Below are 17,435 nucleotides of genomic sequence, written 5' to 3'. Positions count from 1 at the left end.
CTGCATTGGATCACCTGGAAAGGTTAGAATTTGACTAAGCAGAGGGTATGTATGGTATGTACATTAAACTACAGTCGTTTAAACCACTTAAAAGGAAAAAGTTGCTAAATTTTATTCAGCTGTTACTTTTCAGCCATGATTTGCTCTGGGTTTTGTGCCTGGACACACCCTGGTTAGCCTCCCAGAACCAGCTAGTTGCTTCTTTGCTCAGGAGCCCTTTTCTGCTGGTTTTCACTGAACGAGGATTCGTTAGTCCTGTTGCAGGCCTAGTCTGTTCCCTCAGGGGACTTTTGGTTAGGACACCATCACCAGTTAGCCATCCGGTGCCAAGAGGCTCTCTTGACAGTGTTGAACTGGCTTGGCAGACACATTTATTTTGCACAGAAGCCACATTTGTCCTTAACTGTTAGAACCATCCTGCGGATCTCTTATGTGATGCACTATTCAAGGTGGCAGGGCTGTTTCAGTAGCCCCTGCTGCCAGGGCCCCCCAGGTGGACCAGATTTCAGGCTCAGCTGGTCTGTGCTGCTCCTGTCCACCCCGTGCTGTTCATGTTTGCCTTTGGAAGTCACCAGATAATGTGAAGGCTTATGCATAGAGATTTTTTTTTTCTCCCTGAAACAACTCATTACCCAAGTATTACTATTAGTATTTGATGGTAAACTTAAAAGCTTCTCTGCTTAAATATCTGAGTTTTGAAAGAAGTTCTCCAAGGCAGATTTCTTCTTGTTGTTGTCTATTGTTTTAAACTTTGGCAGTGTAGTTTAGTATTACCTGAGCACTAAATTCTGTTTTTTAGATTGCATTGTTTTTCTTCTGAGATGGTGTGTTATGTTACAATGGTCAAGGAATATAGAAAAGTTACCCTGTAGAGCCTGATTTTTTTTTTTTTTAAAAAACCCAGAAACCTTTTGCTTAATAAGGGCCTGGAATTATGAGAAATGCCCTACATTGATTAGCATAGCATTTTTGTACAGAAAAAAAGATTAGTAAAACAGAAACCCTTAAAATATTTAGATGTTATATAGGTAGTAAATTAAATGGTTCTAAACAGCAGTGACACTAGGAGCGTGTTAATAAGCAAATATGTAGTACAAACATATTTTAAAAACAGGGGAAAAAAACCCAAAACAACAAACAGAGCCAGTGATGTTTGTGTGTATAAACCTATTTAGTTGCTCTTAGTCATTACTACCCTGGGTTTCTGTATTACGCTTTTCTGCTGTTACGTTTTAAGCTTATAACAGTGATACCTCAGATGTAGCTACAGTGATCCAGTATTTCTGTCTCCCCATAGAGAAGGATAACAGATGAATAAATTATGCCTTATGACTGCATATTGCTCTAAATCAATGTAAATGTAAAAGTATTTGCATCAAAGCTTTTGCGGACAAAATGGGTCCCCTAATTGTACATTTTTGGCAAGGTCCTCAAAAGCTCAAGGCTTAGGAATACCAAGTTGGTATTAAAGTAATTTGTGGGAAACTTGATGTGTGATTTGGTTAGAATACATAAAGCATTGTTGTTTGGATTTTGTTTGTACTCTGGACTTTTTTTTTACCACTTACAGTTTTTGAGTTTGATTTTTTTAACACTATTGTTTAATATTCATCCTGTTAGTTATCTCAGGGGTAATGGGACCAAACCTATGCACAGAACTGAAAAAACTTTCAAACTGATATTTTCAAAAAGTCCAGTTTACCTTTTATTAAAGGAATCTTGGCTCTCCAACACCAGGAATATTTAGAGGGAGTACTTTGGAAATGGTAGTCATTATTGTTTTTTTTGTTTTGTTTTCCCCTGAGAGAGCACAGCCCCTTAGGGTCGGCCCCCTCTGTCTACAGTGCAGTGTAGTGAGACTGAAGTGGTCTAGCAGATGCTGACTTCAGGATCTACAGAGGGGCGGTGAAGGGCTGGTGACAGCTCACCAACCATACCACAGGCTCCACCCACCATAGCGGGGAGCTGGGGTTTGCAGGACAGATCGTTGCATTTTCAGAAACAGATAGGGCCCAAGTCAGACTTGGAAATGCATGTCAAGGAAATGTAAGTTCCATGTAATACTTTTGCTAAAAAGACCTAGTAATCCACCATGCAGTTGGAGGTGTTAAGAAATAACACAGAATTAGTTCTTAAGCTTCTATTTTCTTTGTTGTTTGTGTGCAGATCTTTTGAAGGAAATCACATGGGATTCAGTATGTAATTGTTGAAGGGATGAATAATTAGAGAAAACTCTCATTTTGAAGGCAGAGGAAAACAGACTCTGAGCTCATTGTGCATAATACCCTTGACATCAGATACTGTACCTCTTAGGCAGTAAATACCCAATAAATATGGGTTTCAAATGAGTGGGGAAAAGTGTTTCTTTTGTGTAGTATTTACTGGAGAATTAGCAGGATTAAAGTATAGGTGGCATTAGTGTGAACACAAGGTTTATTTGTTACATAAAATTTAATTTCCTAATTCTTCCTTTAATTGGTGCAATTGAAAAGCACCGCTTACTTTGCCTGTGGTTTAGATCCCAGGGAACAATTAAATTAACATGTTAGCTTCAAAAAACACCTAATTTTTTTTTTTTCCAAAGTGTTCCTTGAGTTTGTTGCCCCATTAGCTTGATTGGTTCTTATCTGGTTGATCCTGGCTGGATCCCCAGAGCGTACTGTGGTTACAGTTACAGCACTGTGAGCTTGTAGGTTCTGGCTTGGGTGGCCAGAGGGGAGGTCGACCCTGTTTCAGAGTGCTGAGTTACTACTGCTGCTTGTGATGTATGACCCAGCAGTGGTGGACTCTTACTCATTAAAATTACTCTGGGGGAATACCATAGTCCACCTTCAGGCAGAGTGTCATATACAGTCTTGAAGGAATAACCCCAGCAGAGGCTAGCTGTCGTCATAAAGTACTGGCAGTTCCCTACATGGGAGGAGGTCCATAAATATTTGTTCACTTAAATTAAAGCAAGGGCTAGGACAGATTTAATGAGAAAATTGATATGATGTGACCATAACACAGAGCACAAAAAAAGAACCAAGGTACTGCTTTGGATGCATCCCACATACACAATTCTTTTCATAAATGTTTGTTGAATGAACAAGTTATATGACCTGCCCTAGAGTGGAAATTACTCATTTTACTTTTCCTGAATCAGAGCCAATCACAATATTATTTAAAACGACAAGTTAGAGGAAAAGGACTGAGACCATGTGACAGAAATTACATTCACTGTGTTAACAGTGCTCTCTTAAGTAACAAAATTAATTTAGTGTGGATTATTTGAATGCTTTTACAAGAATTCTAGTAAGACTAAATTTGTGGCATGAATTAGGATTTGAGTAGTGAGGAAATCTATAGTGCTTGTACTGCTTCGTGTGGTCCCCTGAAAAGCAGCACCTGCATCATCTGGGAAATTTTTGGAATGAAACGTCTCTGTATTTACCCCATGCCTACTGGATTGGAATCTCTGGGTAGGCTCAGTATTCTTTGTTTTCACAAGCTCTCCAGGTACTTCATAAGCATTCCTCTATCTCACATAAAGGAATTTGGACTTTTTGCTATAAATAATTGGAAAGTATGAAAGGTTTTTAAGCCTGAAGATGATTTGATGAACTTTATGTTTTAAGAAGACCCATTCATTGAAGAAATATTTATTTAGTCCTTACTGTGTGCCAGGCATTTTGTAGGCACCTGGGGTACCATTAGTCCCTGCTCAGTGCAGAGCACAGTGTGATGGGAAATACAGGCAATAAATGACTGTGAATAAATAACTACCGATTATGGTAAGTATTACTGAACTCAAGTTCACTCTTCAAGAACAGGGTCAGCTGCTTGCCCCTCAGGAGAGGTTTTCGTGGTGGCGTTGCCACTGTTTAAGCATCCTTCCTACAGCACTTTGCTCATTGGCAATAGCCCTTTATTTTTTCCCATTAAACGTATCCATGAGAACCAGAGACCATACTATCTACTTAGTGAAATATATTCTTTTGTTTTTTTTCCCTTATCGACCCTTTCTCTGCTCTATGCAGACTGCTCAAGGTGGTGGCCACCGAACACTCCTGTACGGACATGCCATATTGCTGCGCCATTCCTACAGCGGCATGGTGAGTGCACAGTTTGAGTTCGCCTCTCATGGGGTCACGCTGATCTGTGTGTGCATACATGGTCGGAAAATATTGTTGATACCATTTCATTGATGGCTTTAATAAGCCTAATGTGTTTTTAAAATATCTTACTACCTGTTTAGTTTTCTCATTCATAAAATGAGGGTTAGCTTAGATGACCTGTAAGCTTCTTTGGCTTTTATCATTTTATCACTTCTCTTTGTAGTATCCTTTTGTTAGACTAGTTTTAGGAGGAGAGAGGTGTTAAGAGTAAATTGGAAATAGTTCTATTCAAAAGTAGAAATTTTATTTTAAATAGTTCATTTGTTGGAGAATTAAAGTACCTTATTACAAAATAGTATAAGAAAAACTGCCTGGGAGTTCCACTGTCAATTCTCCACTAACTTCTTTCCTTCTTAAGTAGGTGTTCTCTTTCTTTTTCTGTGTCATCTCCTTCTTTCACCCAGTTATCCATTTATCCATTGGGTTCCTCTCAGGCACAATTTACTCACTCTCATACATACATATATATATACATACTGGTGTATGTATAAAATATATAAAAATACATAAACATTCCATTCTTTTAAAAGCTTTATTAAGTTATAAAAGCAGTATATGTTCGTTCTATAAGATTTGGAAATTACAGAGGAAAAAAAATCTTCATGATCACACCAATGAGAGAAAACTGTTGGAGACTTAAAAAAAAATTCAGTCTTTTCTGTTCTTTAAATTCTTTATATAGTTTTTTTATATCCAGATTTTTAAAACATATTTTCACAGCAAGTATCATCCGTGTTATTTAAATTTTTCATCAAATTAATTTTAGTGACTACATGATAGTTCAGTGTCAGGAAGAAGGATATAACTGATCATTCCTTTTATGAAGGAGGTAATTCCCAAAATTTGTTAATTGTTCCAGAGCAAAAACCTAAGCATAGACTCAATACCAATACCCCCCCAAAAAACACAGGAAAAAATCATCAGTCTTCATCCTGAATATTGATGTGAAAAGCCTGGTTAATAGAATCGAAAAGTGTAGGAAGAGAAGTATAGGTAAAGTATAAATATGAATTTAATGATAACTTAATATCATTTTTATTAGTGTGCTTCATCACATTAAATAGGTCAAATGAGAAAAATGAGAAAAATTGTGATCATCTTAATAGGTGCTGAAACAGGTTTTTAATAAAACTCAACACCAATTCCTAAATAAAACTAAGCACTTGAGTATTTCTTCAATGGTAAAGAAAATACCTATGTCAGACCCACAGCCAACCTCATACTTAATTGTCAAACACTGAAGCCATTCTTGACAAAACTAAAACAAACAAACAAAAACCCTCCAAGAATACGCTGTCTAACATTGTTCTGGAAATCTTGGCTGACATAGCACTCTGTGAAATAAAATAAAGGACAACACTTTAAGTGGCTGGATACAAGACAAATGTATACAATAATCTTTTCTATATAGCAATCACACATTAAAACTTCATGGAAAGAATTCTACTGTCAATAGCAATCAAAGCATGTAAAGTAATAAACGTGAGAGTGTTCAGAAAACTACTCTCTTTACATAGCAGATGGATGAGAGGCTGAACTTGGTCAGTAGGTCTGGGTCCAGGCTTGCTTTTCTGTATGCTGTACAGCCTTGACTACCTTGCTGAACCTCTTTAAGCCTATAATTATATCTGAAAATTGTATTCATCCATTCAACATGTATTATTTAAAACCTCCTGTGTGTTAGGTACTGTTCTAGTGCTAGATATAGTAGTAAATAAGAACACGTCTTTACCCTTTATAGGATTAAATTAACATTTAGTGGGATAATTATAGTATCTACTTCACAGTTGCTGTGAACATTAGAGGAGAGAATGCACATTAGTAGTTATAGTGTCTCCTACTGGAATATATTGGGAAATATTGCAGAAGACTTTCATAGGGACTACTTTATGTTTTGGCCTGGGTGTCAACAGTCTAAAATCGATACTTTTTCTCAAGGGCAGATATTTAATATGCTTAGATCTAAAGTCAAAACCTCAGGGACCACCGTGGATGCCTGTCTTGAGGTCAGACTCACACTCCTACACTGGCTTGGAACATGTTTGGGGACTCTTGAAGCATCTTCTCTATAACCTCGGGAGTCAGTGGTTTGCAGTCAAGAGACAGAGTCAGAGTCTCCAGGTCAAGTGATTTTGTTTGGAAAAATGTGTTTCAGCTCGGTGTTACAGCTTAGTTGTGACAGCAACCTGGATCCGGGCAAGAGACCAAGCAGCACTTGGAGAGTTGGAGAACTCACTTTTATTACTCCAGTGGGCCCAGAGGCGTTAACACGCCAAGCTCTGGACCCCGTCTGTAGGTTTACACAGGCCTTTGTAGGCTGCCAGTTTTACACTTTGCAACATCATATGCAAATAAAATATAACAGAAGTTGACCAACCAGGAACAAGCTTTGTAGAAATAGACCAATCAGGAGTGAGAGAAATAACCAATCAGGAGTGAAGGAAGTAAACAATCAGAAGTGAGCTCAGGGAACCAATAGAATTTTAGGGGTAAGTAAGCCGTTTCAGAGGCAAAAAGTGAGATAGAGCCTCTGGGCTGGGGAACCAAATGGTGCTGGCACGACAGTAGTGGCCTTGCTTGGGGGCCCTGCTGGTTTTTTTATGGTGCTTCCTGCCTAAATTTTACATCCCACGGCACCCACTTCAACCTCACTTGCCAGCACATCTGTCCACGATCAGTTTATCACCTGCCTCCTTACACTCACAGACACCCTCTGAGCGGGATGGACCCTACTCCGTGGTAGGGCTTTTCTAGGCTTTGTGTCACTTGCCCATGATTCTGGCACATGGCAGGGAGGTCTGGGCTTGCTGGGAGGTCTGGGCTTGCTGGGAGGTCTGGGCTTGCTGAGTCCCCAGGCTTGTCTGAGTCCACTTTGTAGGATTCCTGTTCTTTCGGGCAGTGCCCTTGGTTAGTGTAGATGGCAGTGTGTCTTGAGCTTGTGCCACATGCATCTTTGTGTTCTCATTCTTGTAACACTTCAGGAGAGTTTTGAGGTTGGGGTGGGGGATGGAGGAGTTGGCCTGAAAAATTATGCTAAACTTTATGTCCAAAAATACAAAGTTAGGAAAAACTTGAGAGAGGGGAAAGGAAGTCAGGAGATGAGGGTGTTGTGAGAGTTCCACTGCTCCTAGGGAAACACACATAGGTGTCCACATGACAGAGCCTCACTGTAGTGAGGGGGCAGGCTGCACACCCAGATCAATTCTGATGAATTTCAAAGAATTAAGATTCCAAAAGTGAAAACAAAACTAGAAGATGAAAGTGACTAGTTTTCAAATTCCTGTTTGGAAGAAGGATTTCTAACTGTTGGACCAGGTTGCCCTTTTGCTTGTGACCATGGATGTCACATGAAGCAAGAGATGTGCAGGCGCATCCCCAGTTACGTGTCTTTTACTGACAGAACACATTTCTGAGTCTTTTCCCAGGGGAGCAATCACACTCCAGAACGTTGCTCCCCATGAATGCTGTGTAAGTGCACAGAATTAGACGTGGAGAGGACTGGACACTTAGTGACATCAGCGGATTCTCTGTCTTTCAGTACCTGTGTTGCCTGTCCACCTCCCGGTCTTCAACTGACAAGCTGGCCTTTGATGTTGGCTTACAAGAGGACACAACAGGTGGGTGTCTTGGTCTGCGACGATGCTGTGTTCAGAGAGAGCGTGGCCAGGACTGGGTTGGGAGCAGTCATGAGGCACGTGGGAGATACAGAAGGTGAACATTCTTGGGGATGGATTCAGGAAAAAGCAGATAACTCCTAAGGGAAGTGTTTAGGAGAAGGGGGAGTGTACATGGTGCTCTTGTTGGTCATTCCACGTAGCTGGATGCTCAAACTAGATACCAAACCTCATCCTTTTGACGGAGTTGGGTAGAAAAGCAGTACTTAGACACACTCTGCTGTCTGTTAACTGTATTAATGTGCACTGATGGGTTTGCGAAGTATTACTGCATATTTCTTTTATCCTTTATCTTTCATCTTAAAAATATTGACGGTGTAACATAGTCAATGTCAACATTCAAACAAAGAGGTAGAAAATGTCTCCTTCAGTTCCCTGTCCACAGGTCATCAGGCCACGTACCTAGGTATTTACATAGTTTTGAAACAAAAAATGTGTATTAACACATCTATCCTTTTGGAGAATCAAAATAGGAGGATATAGGCTTTACTTAGGTTTTTGTTCTCAATGGTCTGAAGACTTTACACTTTATACAGCTCTGTACAGTTTGACTGCTTTATCTTTTACAATGAGCATGCCTGACTGTGGAATTAAAAGTACGTAAAAGACCAAGTAGAAAAAAGAATGGGAGGAAACAGGCCAACTCTTGTTCAGCTGTTCCTTTCATGGGTGGATCAGGTTCTCACCACCCTCCTTTTAAAATGCTTTCCTGTACTCTAAAATTTTCACAGATAAAATGGATTAAAAATAAAGCTGTTTTCCAACCTAATTAACTTTCTAATAGACTAACACATCACCTAGTACAAGAAATCCCAAGAATCCCAGACACCAAAAAGATAAATGTATTCTTCTGGTTTTTATTTCATTTTTATGTAGGCTCAGTCATTCCTTTATATTTTGGCTAATTGTTTTAGTTTTCTCATTGTAGTTAATTTACCTCAGCACACAGTTATGTGAAAGACTCTTCAGTTCTCTCTCAGTCATAATCTATATAACTTGTTTTCATACACTGAGATGACTGCATACAGTAAAACCCACAAAACAGGGTCATCCCTCTCCCTGCAGCCTGAGCCCCTTTCCCCATAGCTCTCTGCTTCTTCTGAATTACTGAATTATGTGCTATATTTATCATGTGTTATCTGCCTGCCTTGATCAGAATGAAACTCACAAGGCAGATACCCTTTCCTTCCCTGTTTGTGGATGTGTCCCCAGCTACTAAAGCAATGAGTGGCAAATAGTGTCTTATAAATGCTTGAGTGAATGAATGAAAAACTCCCTACAACTCTAAAAGTGTGGTTGAATGATGGAAATAAGGAATTCTGCAGGATGATAGTGAGGTAGGACTCTGGTTTGTGTTAAGAAAAGCAGCTCAGAGCACCGATCACACATGGACTTTATGTAGCTTAAGAAATGTTATTTGCTGATTCACTTACTCATTTAAGCACAATGAGTTGTTACTGGGTGCCTGCAAAGTGCTTGTCCGAGCTGAGGAAACCCCATTCAAAGGCCCTGCTATCATGGAACTTACATTCTGGCATTGGGGAACTAGGAAAGAAACAAAACATAAGCGTTACCAAAAAATCATAAAGCTGAGCACAGGGAGAGAATGATAATTATTAGGTAATTATTAGGATATCTCTGAAATGATTCTCATTTTTGGATAGAACTTACATTTCAGTTTTAAAAGGAACTGTGAAGAGGTTGAAGAATTGTATGCCTAAGTTTATATGCTAGGTAATGGGACTGAAGTGTGAAGAATGGACATGTGGTTCATGAAGCTGTGCTTGACTTGTTCTAGAAGTAATTATTTGATTTAATGTGTACCCAGACATTTTTATAATGTACCCTTCTGTTGCAGGATTCTCTGATATTTTACCCTTTGAGTGATAGAAACTACCCCGTTGTAAAACAACATGATAAAAACAAGGCATAGGACAGTAAAACTTAGGTGACGATACTCGTACCCAGTTTGAATCAGCATCCCCCCCCAAATTGTTTTAATTGTTTTTAAATTGTTATAACATGACTGTCGTATCACAGACTCCCAAGTCCTTCTGAAAATTAAGTAGCAAAAAACTAGATGTTATTAGAGATAGCAGTGTGAGCAGTGTAATAGCCTGTGATTACATAGGCGTGAAGTCAGATCAGCATGGCCTTACGATAGCATGAAGGAGTATCTTTTTAAAGCAATTCTTAGTTGGGGGGAAAAGACACTGAACCTCCCCAAATGTCACAACCAGTTTCTGTAAGAACAATCTTTGCATTCTGGTATGTCTTATCCTAAGCTAATTTGGCCTCATTCTTTCAGTTTTCAGAGTCTAAGAGATGAATTTGCATTACATTTCAGATTTCTAAAAGTTGTGTGAATAGGACAGTTTCATTTTAAGGAGACTGATTTTGAAGGCTTATTTCATTTCCCTCTTTTATTTTGGCGTCACTGGCAAGGAAAATCAATTTAAACTAAGAGGCGTTTCTGCGTTTCACTTTTCAATCGTTGTGCAGGTGAGGCCTGTTGGTGGACTATACATCCTGCCTCCAAGCAGCGCTCAGAAGGAGAGAAAGTACGAGTCGGAGATGACCTCATCTTAGTTAGTGTGTCCTCCGAAAGGTACTTGGTAAGTGTGGAAAGCAGGATTGTGTACTTGCTGATGTGATAAAAGACAGGCCAATAAAATGATCTCTTTAAAGCTGCGATTGCAGATTATCTGGGAGAATTGCTTAGAAACGAGCCTGTATGTCTCTGTGATGAGTTATAAATAGCTCCCTAAGTAGAGGAGTAATGTGACATGTGTGGAAGTGTGGCTCACCAGGATTACTTCGACAGGCTTCCCTTGTGCCTGTCTTGATATGTATGTTTGTGACATTGATGGAGCCTGTTCTTGGACTGCTTTATTAACAGCATGTAAATGCAGTCTAATCAGGGATTTGAAATTCCATGAACTTCATTTTGCACCCAATGAGAAGGCTATATTAATGAGGCTGTGATTAGCTATTTTGATATTTATGAAAGCAACTTATAGGAGAAACACTTGCCATGCTAGAAAAGGAGAAATGAACAAAATAAAAAATAGTTTAGTTCTCTCACTGACATTGCATTGCTTCAAAGGGAAGTAGCTAGAAATGGGAGATTGAAAAAAGAAGTTTATGTTTAAGCACTGAAAGTATTTTTTATTTTTGTGGTGAGGCCAGTATCTATTTAATTTAACTTAGTAAATTGTAGTTTTGCTAAATAATCATATGCAGAAGTTCATGGAAGATTAAAATCAATAGAAGTGTGAAGGATGCCTGTGCAAAATATTCTTTCTGTTTTAAGGTTGAGAAAGTAATTAAACAAATATAAAACTTTATAAACTTTACATGGATATCCACATTAAAAAAAATCCCAGACATCATAGTGCATGATGATTGAAACAAAAATCAGAAATAGAGCATTGTCGCAGTTAAGTTCACCCTAGTTTATAGAAAGTGTATTCCCACTGCCATAAGTCAAAATATTATTTGTGTGTAATTGATTTAGAATTAAGTAAGTAGTTGGTACCCCTTTGCTCTGTGAACATGGAAATAGGGTGGATCTAGGGATGTTTCAAGTCAATTTTTGCTTATCAACACATATAGTTCCAATTTTGAAACATTTCTAGGAAGAAGGGAGTTGTTTTACTTGCTTTGAGGTAAGAGGTGATGATGAAGGCTGGGAAATAGCAAAACAGTGCCCTGGTGTAACTGACAGGCACTGTTAAATCACACAGAGCATCTGATGCTGCAGAGCTGGAGGGAGGCGAGGAGCGTCATTCCCCTTCTGTCTCAACTCGTGTAGGTGGAAACAGGCACCATGCACATTTCTAGGACAATGACAGTGAGTCAGCTGGTCAGATAAGCATTATTAAGCCCTTGCTGTATGCTATGCTGTGCTGTGTATGTGAAGATAATGTATTTTGATTAGGAGATACACATTTTGAGTTGTAGTTTTGCTTGGAAACCAATAGCAGCAATAAAAATAATTCATGCATGCTTCTCAGTATGTAAGTTCTAAGCATATCTTATTTTGATTTTGGCATAACTATGCGTGTTTTTGCTGTACAACGTATTCTTTCCACTATACAGCAGTTTATTTGACAGGATGACATCATTATGCACCAAAGGAGTAGAACATTCAGAATCTCACAGAAGCCAGGGTTTGTAGCATCAATTCTACTAGTAAGTTCCTGAGAGTCACCTAATTCCTGAATTCTGGCTTCCTCCCTTGCAAAATGGTGATAATCATTCTCAGCACCAAGGTTACCGTCATGAAGCAGCAAGATGATGGATTTGAATAGGCTTTGGATTAAAGAGCACTAAACCAATCATGGCAGTAATTGTGATGCATGGGGATCACCTTCTGTTACCTTCGGAAATAAATAGGCCGCCTGATTAATTACATTCTCATATAATCTTCAAGCTAACAAGTTAGTCAGTTCATTGAAGCTCCTTTTCCGATAACCCTCTGTATAGAGCTACAGACAGTTGGCCAACCAGACTATTAAAATATCACTTCCATTTGGTAATGAAATCAGTGATTTTAGGGTTCATCTGTATGGACCTAGTATATAGTAGAAACCACAGGAAAGACAAAGGACACATTATACATGATTTCTGCCCTCATGAAATTAGTGGAAAAAACAAACCAGACACACGTGAGAATATCCTAAGACAGTAACCGAGTGTTAGCATGTAGGTTAGAGATGCTGAAGGACGTTCCTGTGGGTGTACAGAGGGTTAATTATCACCTCCCATTTCTCCTCTGGTTGATTAGCATCATGTTCATGGATTCCAGGGCCTAGCCAGTTCTAGCAGGGTCTGGAGCAAGTGAAAAGAGCAGAAAATGAGGCAGTAAAAGATGCTGGAATAATCCACATACTGAACCTGAATAACCAAGGATGGATTGTGTCTGTAAGTACACATTTGTTCATTAGTATAGAGTCTGCTGAGCATGAGTCTGGGCCAGTCACGTAGCTCCTGAGACTCGCAGCTTCTCTGCTGTGGTGTGAGGGTAATAGCCATTCACAGGGATGTTAAGAGGACTGAATGCTTAGTCCACACAAGTCTCTTGGCTCTATGAATGGCACATGTAAAATTTACTTAGTAGGTTGCTACTGGTATTTACCCGGGAGATTTGTGCCTAGTAAGAATAGTCAAAGGAACTGCTATTATTTAAATAGAAGAAGAGAAAGGAAGGAGTAGTAAAGAGACCGTTATCACTGATTTTAAATAAAGGTCTATCACGTGAAAGCAAGATTCATATTCTGAGAAGATACTGATATGGTTCAAAAGAAGTAAGAAAGTTGGCTGAAAACAATTCAGTTAAAATTAACTACTAAAAATAAACCTTTCCAGCCATTGACTTTGTATCTTTTCAGTCATTAGTGTCTGTTGGCCTTTAATCTAATTTTCCTTCACTAACAATGATAGTTAAGCTAAGGTTAGACTATCTAATTGTGCCTTTGCTGCTCCAATAAAGCTTACAACTGTTTGGATGCTAAACTGATTAAAGCTGGTCTAAAGGACCGATTTTTTACCTCTCCTCTGCGGGGGTGTCTCGTGGATGGAGGAGGGTGCTGTGTTTGTCACCGGAAGCCCGGGCTCCACCAAGGGTGGTCCACCCGCCTCTGCTTTAGTGTTGAACCTCAGTACACGATTTCCCAGGAATAAAGGGTCTTATCTCCAGAAAAGGTTGTAAAACACTCATCAAGATAATGTCTTTTCTCATCTTGCTGTTTCATATTCTAATATGACATGATATCTTAATCCTCTTTTCAGGAATATCCAAGAGAAAAAAAAAATTTTTGCCCCATTGGAATGACCTAATTTTTTTTTCTTTCAAAGAAGGCTTTAGCAAAGTAGCTTAAATGTAAGAGAAATACACAATTTAAAATAGAGGGAATATGGCTAAGTAGGTATTACTGTGAATCTATTTCAAACTAAACAAAATAAGGTAAAGCATGCAAAACAATTTTTACTTGTGTTAGAAAGATATAAAATCACCCTAGTATGCACAGGAATTTTCAATCTGTGGATTGGATTGCTCCCATTTGAAACATTGATTTTTGAATAATTTTCTCCTGATTAGGTCACCTATGGAAACAGATTTTTTAAAATCCATGGAAATACTACCAAACAACTGTCTAAAAGTAAATTAGGTAGAGCAGAACCTCACAACCTAAAAAGTGATGCAAAGTGCTTAAAAGAAAGCTATTCTTGGGCTCATAAAAATTTGCCCTCGTACCCACCTCTGATTTTCTGATAAGAAATGCTAGGTATTTTGACTGCATAGTAAGTTGCTGAATTGCTGAAGTTGCATAAAAATATTGATAGCTAAAAAGACAGCTGTCATAAATATCATCAAGCTGTTTATCATTATTAACCAATTTATTTTTGATTTATTTACCTTGAGCCTTTTAATTTTTTCTCTCTGTGGCTCAGGTGATGGAACCGTAGACTATTACATTTGGAAAAAGCATCTATTCTATGTCCCTCGTTTTTCCTTAGAATAAAAAATGAAGCCTGAGGGTGATGTGTCCTGTTTACTTATGTTCCCTGTCACTGAATGGTCATTTTTCCAGAGTGTTGCATCACCAGGGCCCAAGTACACATCATTTAAAAAGAGAGAAATAAATGAGTGAATAAATGCATCAGATAAGGACTGAATTCAGATATCCTTAAATTTTTTTTTACCTTGGACCTTTTTGGCAGTCTGATAAAGCTTATTGATGGCTTGTCATCATAATCTTTTAAAATTCGTAAAATACATACATTGGATTACAAAGGACATTAAGAATATCAAAGTGGAGTCCAGGCTGAGAACTACTGGGAGGTGATTTATAATACCTTCTTCCTTCCTGAGATTTTGTGTTTCTGTCGTATAAAATCTTGTTACCCAAAACAAGGTTTTTGGACCAATGGCCTTGGTTGGACCCCTTCGCACCTCCTGAATTTGATTTTGCCTTTTTTTGACATGATCCTCAGATGATTCCTGTGTCCCTGAGAACTTGTGTGTCTCTAATGAGAATCAAGGTGGTGGATGGAGCAGTTCAGCACCCAGAGCCCCTGCACTGTTCCTGAAGGGTCCTTGCCACCCTGTTAGTGTGTAAATTCTAGAGCTGCATATTTCAGCCTAAGGCCAGCTTTGCTTTCAGCCTCTGACAACATCTGTTTCTGCTTTCAGGACAGCTCATCGTAGTCTCAGTAATGGAAACCATTACTGCAATCCAAAGCATCCAAAATAGTTATGCCCAGAGAATGTTTTCTTGAGAAGAGTGAACATGGTATAGATAACTTTAAATGGTGTAATACTATCTTAAGGACTTTTTTTTTTTTTACTTTCTCCAACAGACTGAAATTTTCCTACTTTAACAGTTCCATATTTATTATTTGTCTTTAAGCTTAGATATGATTTGAAAATTGCATTTTAATCCTCCTTCTCCTTCTGTTATGTTCTCACTGCAGTAGCTCCTTATTGCCTGAAGTCCTTGGTCTGACACCTGTCTTGTCTGAGGGCCTATCTCTCACTCTCTTTCTGAGTTTATGCTATAAGCCTCAAAGAGGAAACTCTCTGCTGTACTTGATGTTCCCATATCTCTGCCCCTTTGGGTACCATTCCCTTTATTAGGGAGACCATTGCCTCTTAGAGGGCCAGGGAGGCCCAGGCCACTTCCAGTTATGAGGTTTCTGGGATATTAAAAATGAAAATCTCCAAACTAGTTTCTAAAACTTTTGATATGTCTTAAATACTTACACTTAGCCCCTTAACATCATTAATATTGTTAACCTCAAACCCATGTACATACAGGCTTACTTGGAGACAGCATCTCTGAGTATGTAACTGTAAGGCCCAGGCCAAATGGTCCTACTGGCTCCTCGAATGCCTCACCCCACGGGAATCCCACATCTGCTGGGGAACTACCACCTGTCCTCATGGCCCAGAACAGTGAACGCTGTTCCAGTTAGGCTGGCTGAAGTGATCTCTCCTCCCAGTTCTTACAGCACTTTGATTACAGTTCAGCTGGCATTTCCAAAATACTGACTCCCTGCATTTTGTGGATGTGTTTTACCTTTCTCGGTAACAAGCCCCCTCGGGATGGGGAATGTGCTCTGTTAATATTCAGCACGTGCTTTACACATAGTATATTCGGGGAACCAGGATGAATTAACAAATCTCTGTGTATCATGGCATGAGCTTTCACCTGAATTCAGTAGTAAAAATATAAGCGCTGGTATTTTGAGTCATCTTCTGATGGTTTGGTGAAATCCATATGGTTTTACAGGTTTGTGTGTGTGTGCACTTGTGCTAGGTCATTGAAATAGGAATATTTATGGAATAACTTAAAATATATTTTTAAAGCTTATGCTCCTTTGATCGTAAAGGTTTGGTTGACTCCTCCACATCTTGTTTATTGAGTACCCTGCTTGGTGCTGGGAGTTCAGTTGTGAGCCTGTGTCAGATAACTTACAAGAGGCAGCAAGAAAAAGACACTCAACAATCACATTGTGTAATGAGGGCCATGAAGGAAAATGTGTTTTCTTATTTGTGGAAGCAGATGGTATATGACTTATTTGTAAATAGTTAAAGAGTTATAGCATACTGGGAAGAAATTAATTCAATAAAGGCATCTCAGCCGGGATTTGCACAGGATTGACAGGCCGAGGTGAAGAGGATGTTGTGAAGAGGCGGAGAGCTGTTTGAGAGGAGGAGGGGGAAGAGCAGGTTTTTGCTAAATCTCGTGCATCCACTGGCAAACTTTCAATCTTATTGACTGGAAAAAATATTGATAAGATAATGGTATGTATGTCAACTGTCAGAAACTTCTTTGGTCTTGTTTTTAAGAGAAAGAAAATGAAACCTCCATATTTGCTGGTGACTTGAGATTAGCAGATTTAGGCAGAAGAGACCTTTGAAGTTGAAAGGCCTGTGACGGGCACCAGGATGAGTCTCCATGCTGTGACTGCCCTTCATCTAACTAGGAAGTTGGATTTCTGGGAAAGTTGTGGCGCAGTTAAAGTCTTTAAGAGCTTAGGCAGCCATCGGCATTGGAAAGTGTTGCAGGAACATTATAGGAGTGTTGGTGATGTTTACTGAGATGACTCCAAGGAAACAGGTGGTTGTGCTAGGAGTGTTTGAAACTAGCAGCGGCCAGGTAACAGTAAAATAAGCACGGCGTTTGGTGTTACTCATCATTTTGTTTTTCTTTACTTATCATTTCAGAACTCATGTATTATGGCTCTCAAAGATACAAAATATGATATTCTTTTAATACATTTGTTTTTAAGAAGGAACATCTGATATTGGCAACATCTGAATTTTGAAGGAAATTTATTGGCCTCAGTTTTGATACCTATTAGGCAATATTGCCATCTAATGGCTGTTGCATCAAATTGTAGATAAAAGTTCCCAAAGGACCCTAAAAAACTAAGACATCAGTCCAGTAAATTTTACCTATTTCATTGTCAAAACACTGTCACACTGTGATATGTAGAAAACTTAAGCCTCTAAAACAAAACAGTCTGTTTTAACAAATAAATTTATGATAGCACATTCATTTATGTGTTTTCTTTTTTACTTGAAGTATGGTTG

At 38.9% G+C, this 17,435-nt stretch overlaps 1 protein-coding gene across 14 annotated transcripts in view; it reads left to right on the top strand.

Moving 5' to 3' along the window:
* Positions 1-17,435, top strand: part of RYR2 (ryanodine receptor 2) — a 543,353-nt gene that overhangs the window by 214,452 nt on the left and 311,466 nt on the right. For all 14 annotated transcript variants that reach the window (XR_010381799.1, XM_064487826.1, XM_064487825.1 and 11 more), the window contains 3 exons: positions 4,020-4,094; positions 7,696-7,774; positions 10,334-10,446. Coding sequence is in view for 13 of the 14 variants with exons in the window: in XM_064487826.1 (XP_064343896.1) it covers positions 4,020-4,094; positions 7,696-7,774; positions 10,334-10,446 (267 nt within the window). In the remaining variant the exon portion in view is untranslated. The remainder of the gene's footprint in view (positions 1-4,019; positions 4,095-7,695; positions 7,775-10,333; positions 10,447-17,435) is intronic.

The sequence above is a fragment of the Camelus dromedarius genome, chromosome 8 (genome assembly GCF_036321535.1).
Source record: "Camelus dromedarius isolate mCamDro1 chromosome 8, mCamDro1.pat, whole genome shotgun sequence".
NCBI classification, from domain to species: domain Eukaryota; kingdom Metazoa; phylum Chordata; class Mammalia; order Artiodactyla; family Camelidae; genus Camelus; species Camelus dromedarius.
The sequence above is the reverse complement of the archived record's forward strand: the minus strand, read 5'-3'. Positions and strand labels throughout refer to the sequence as shown.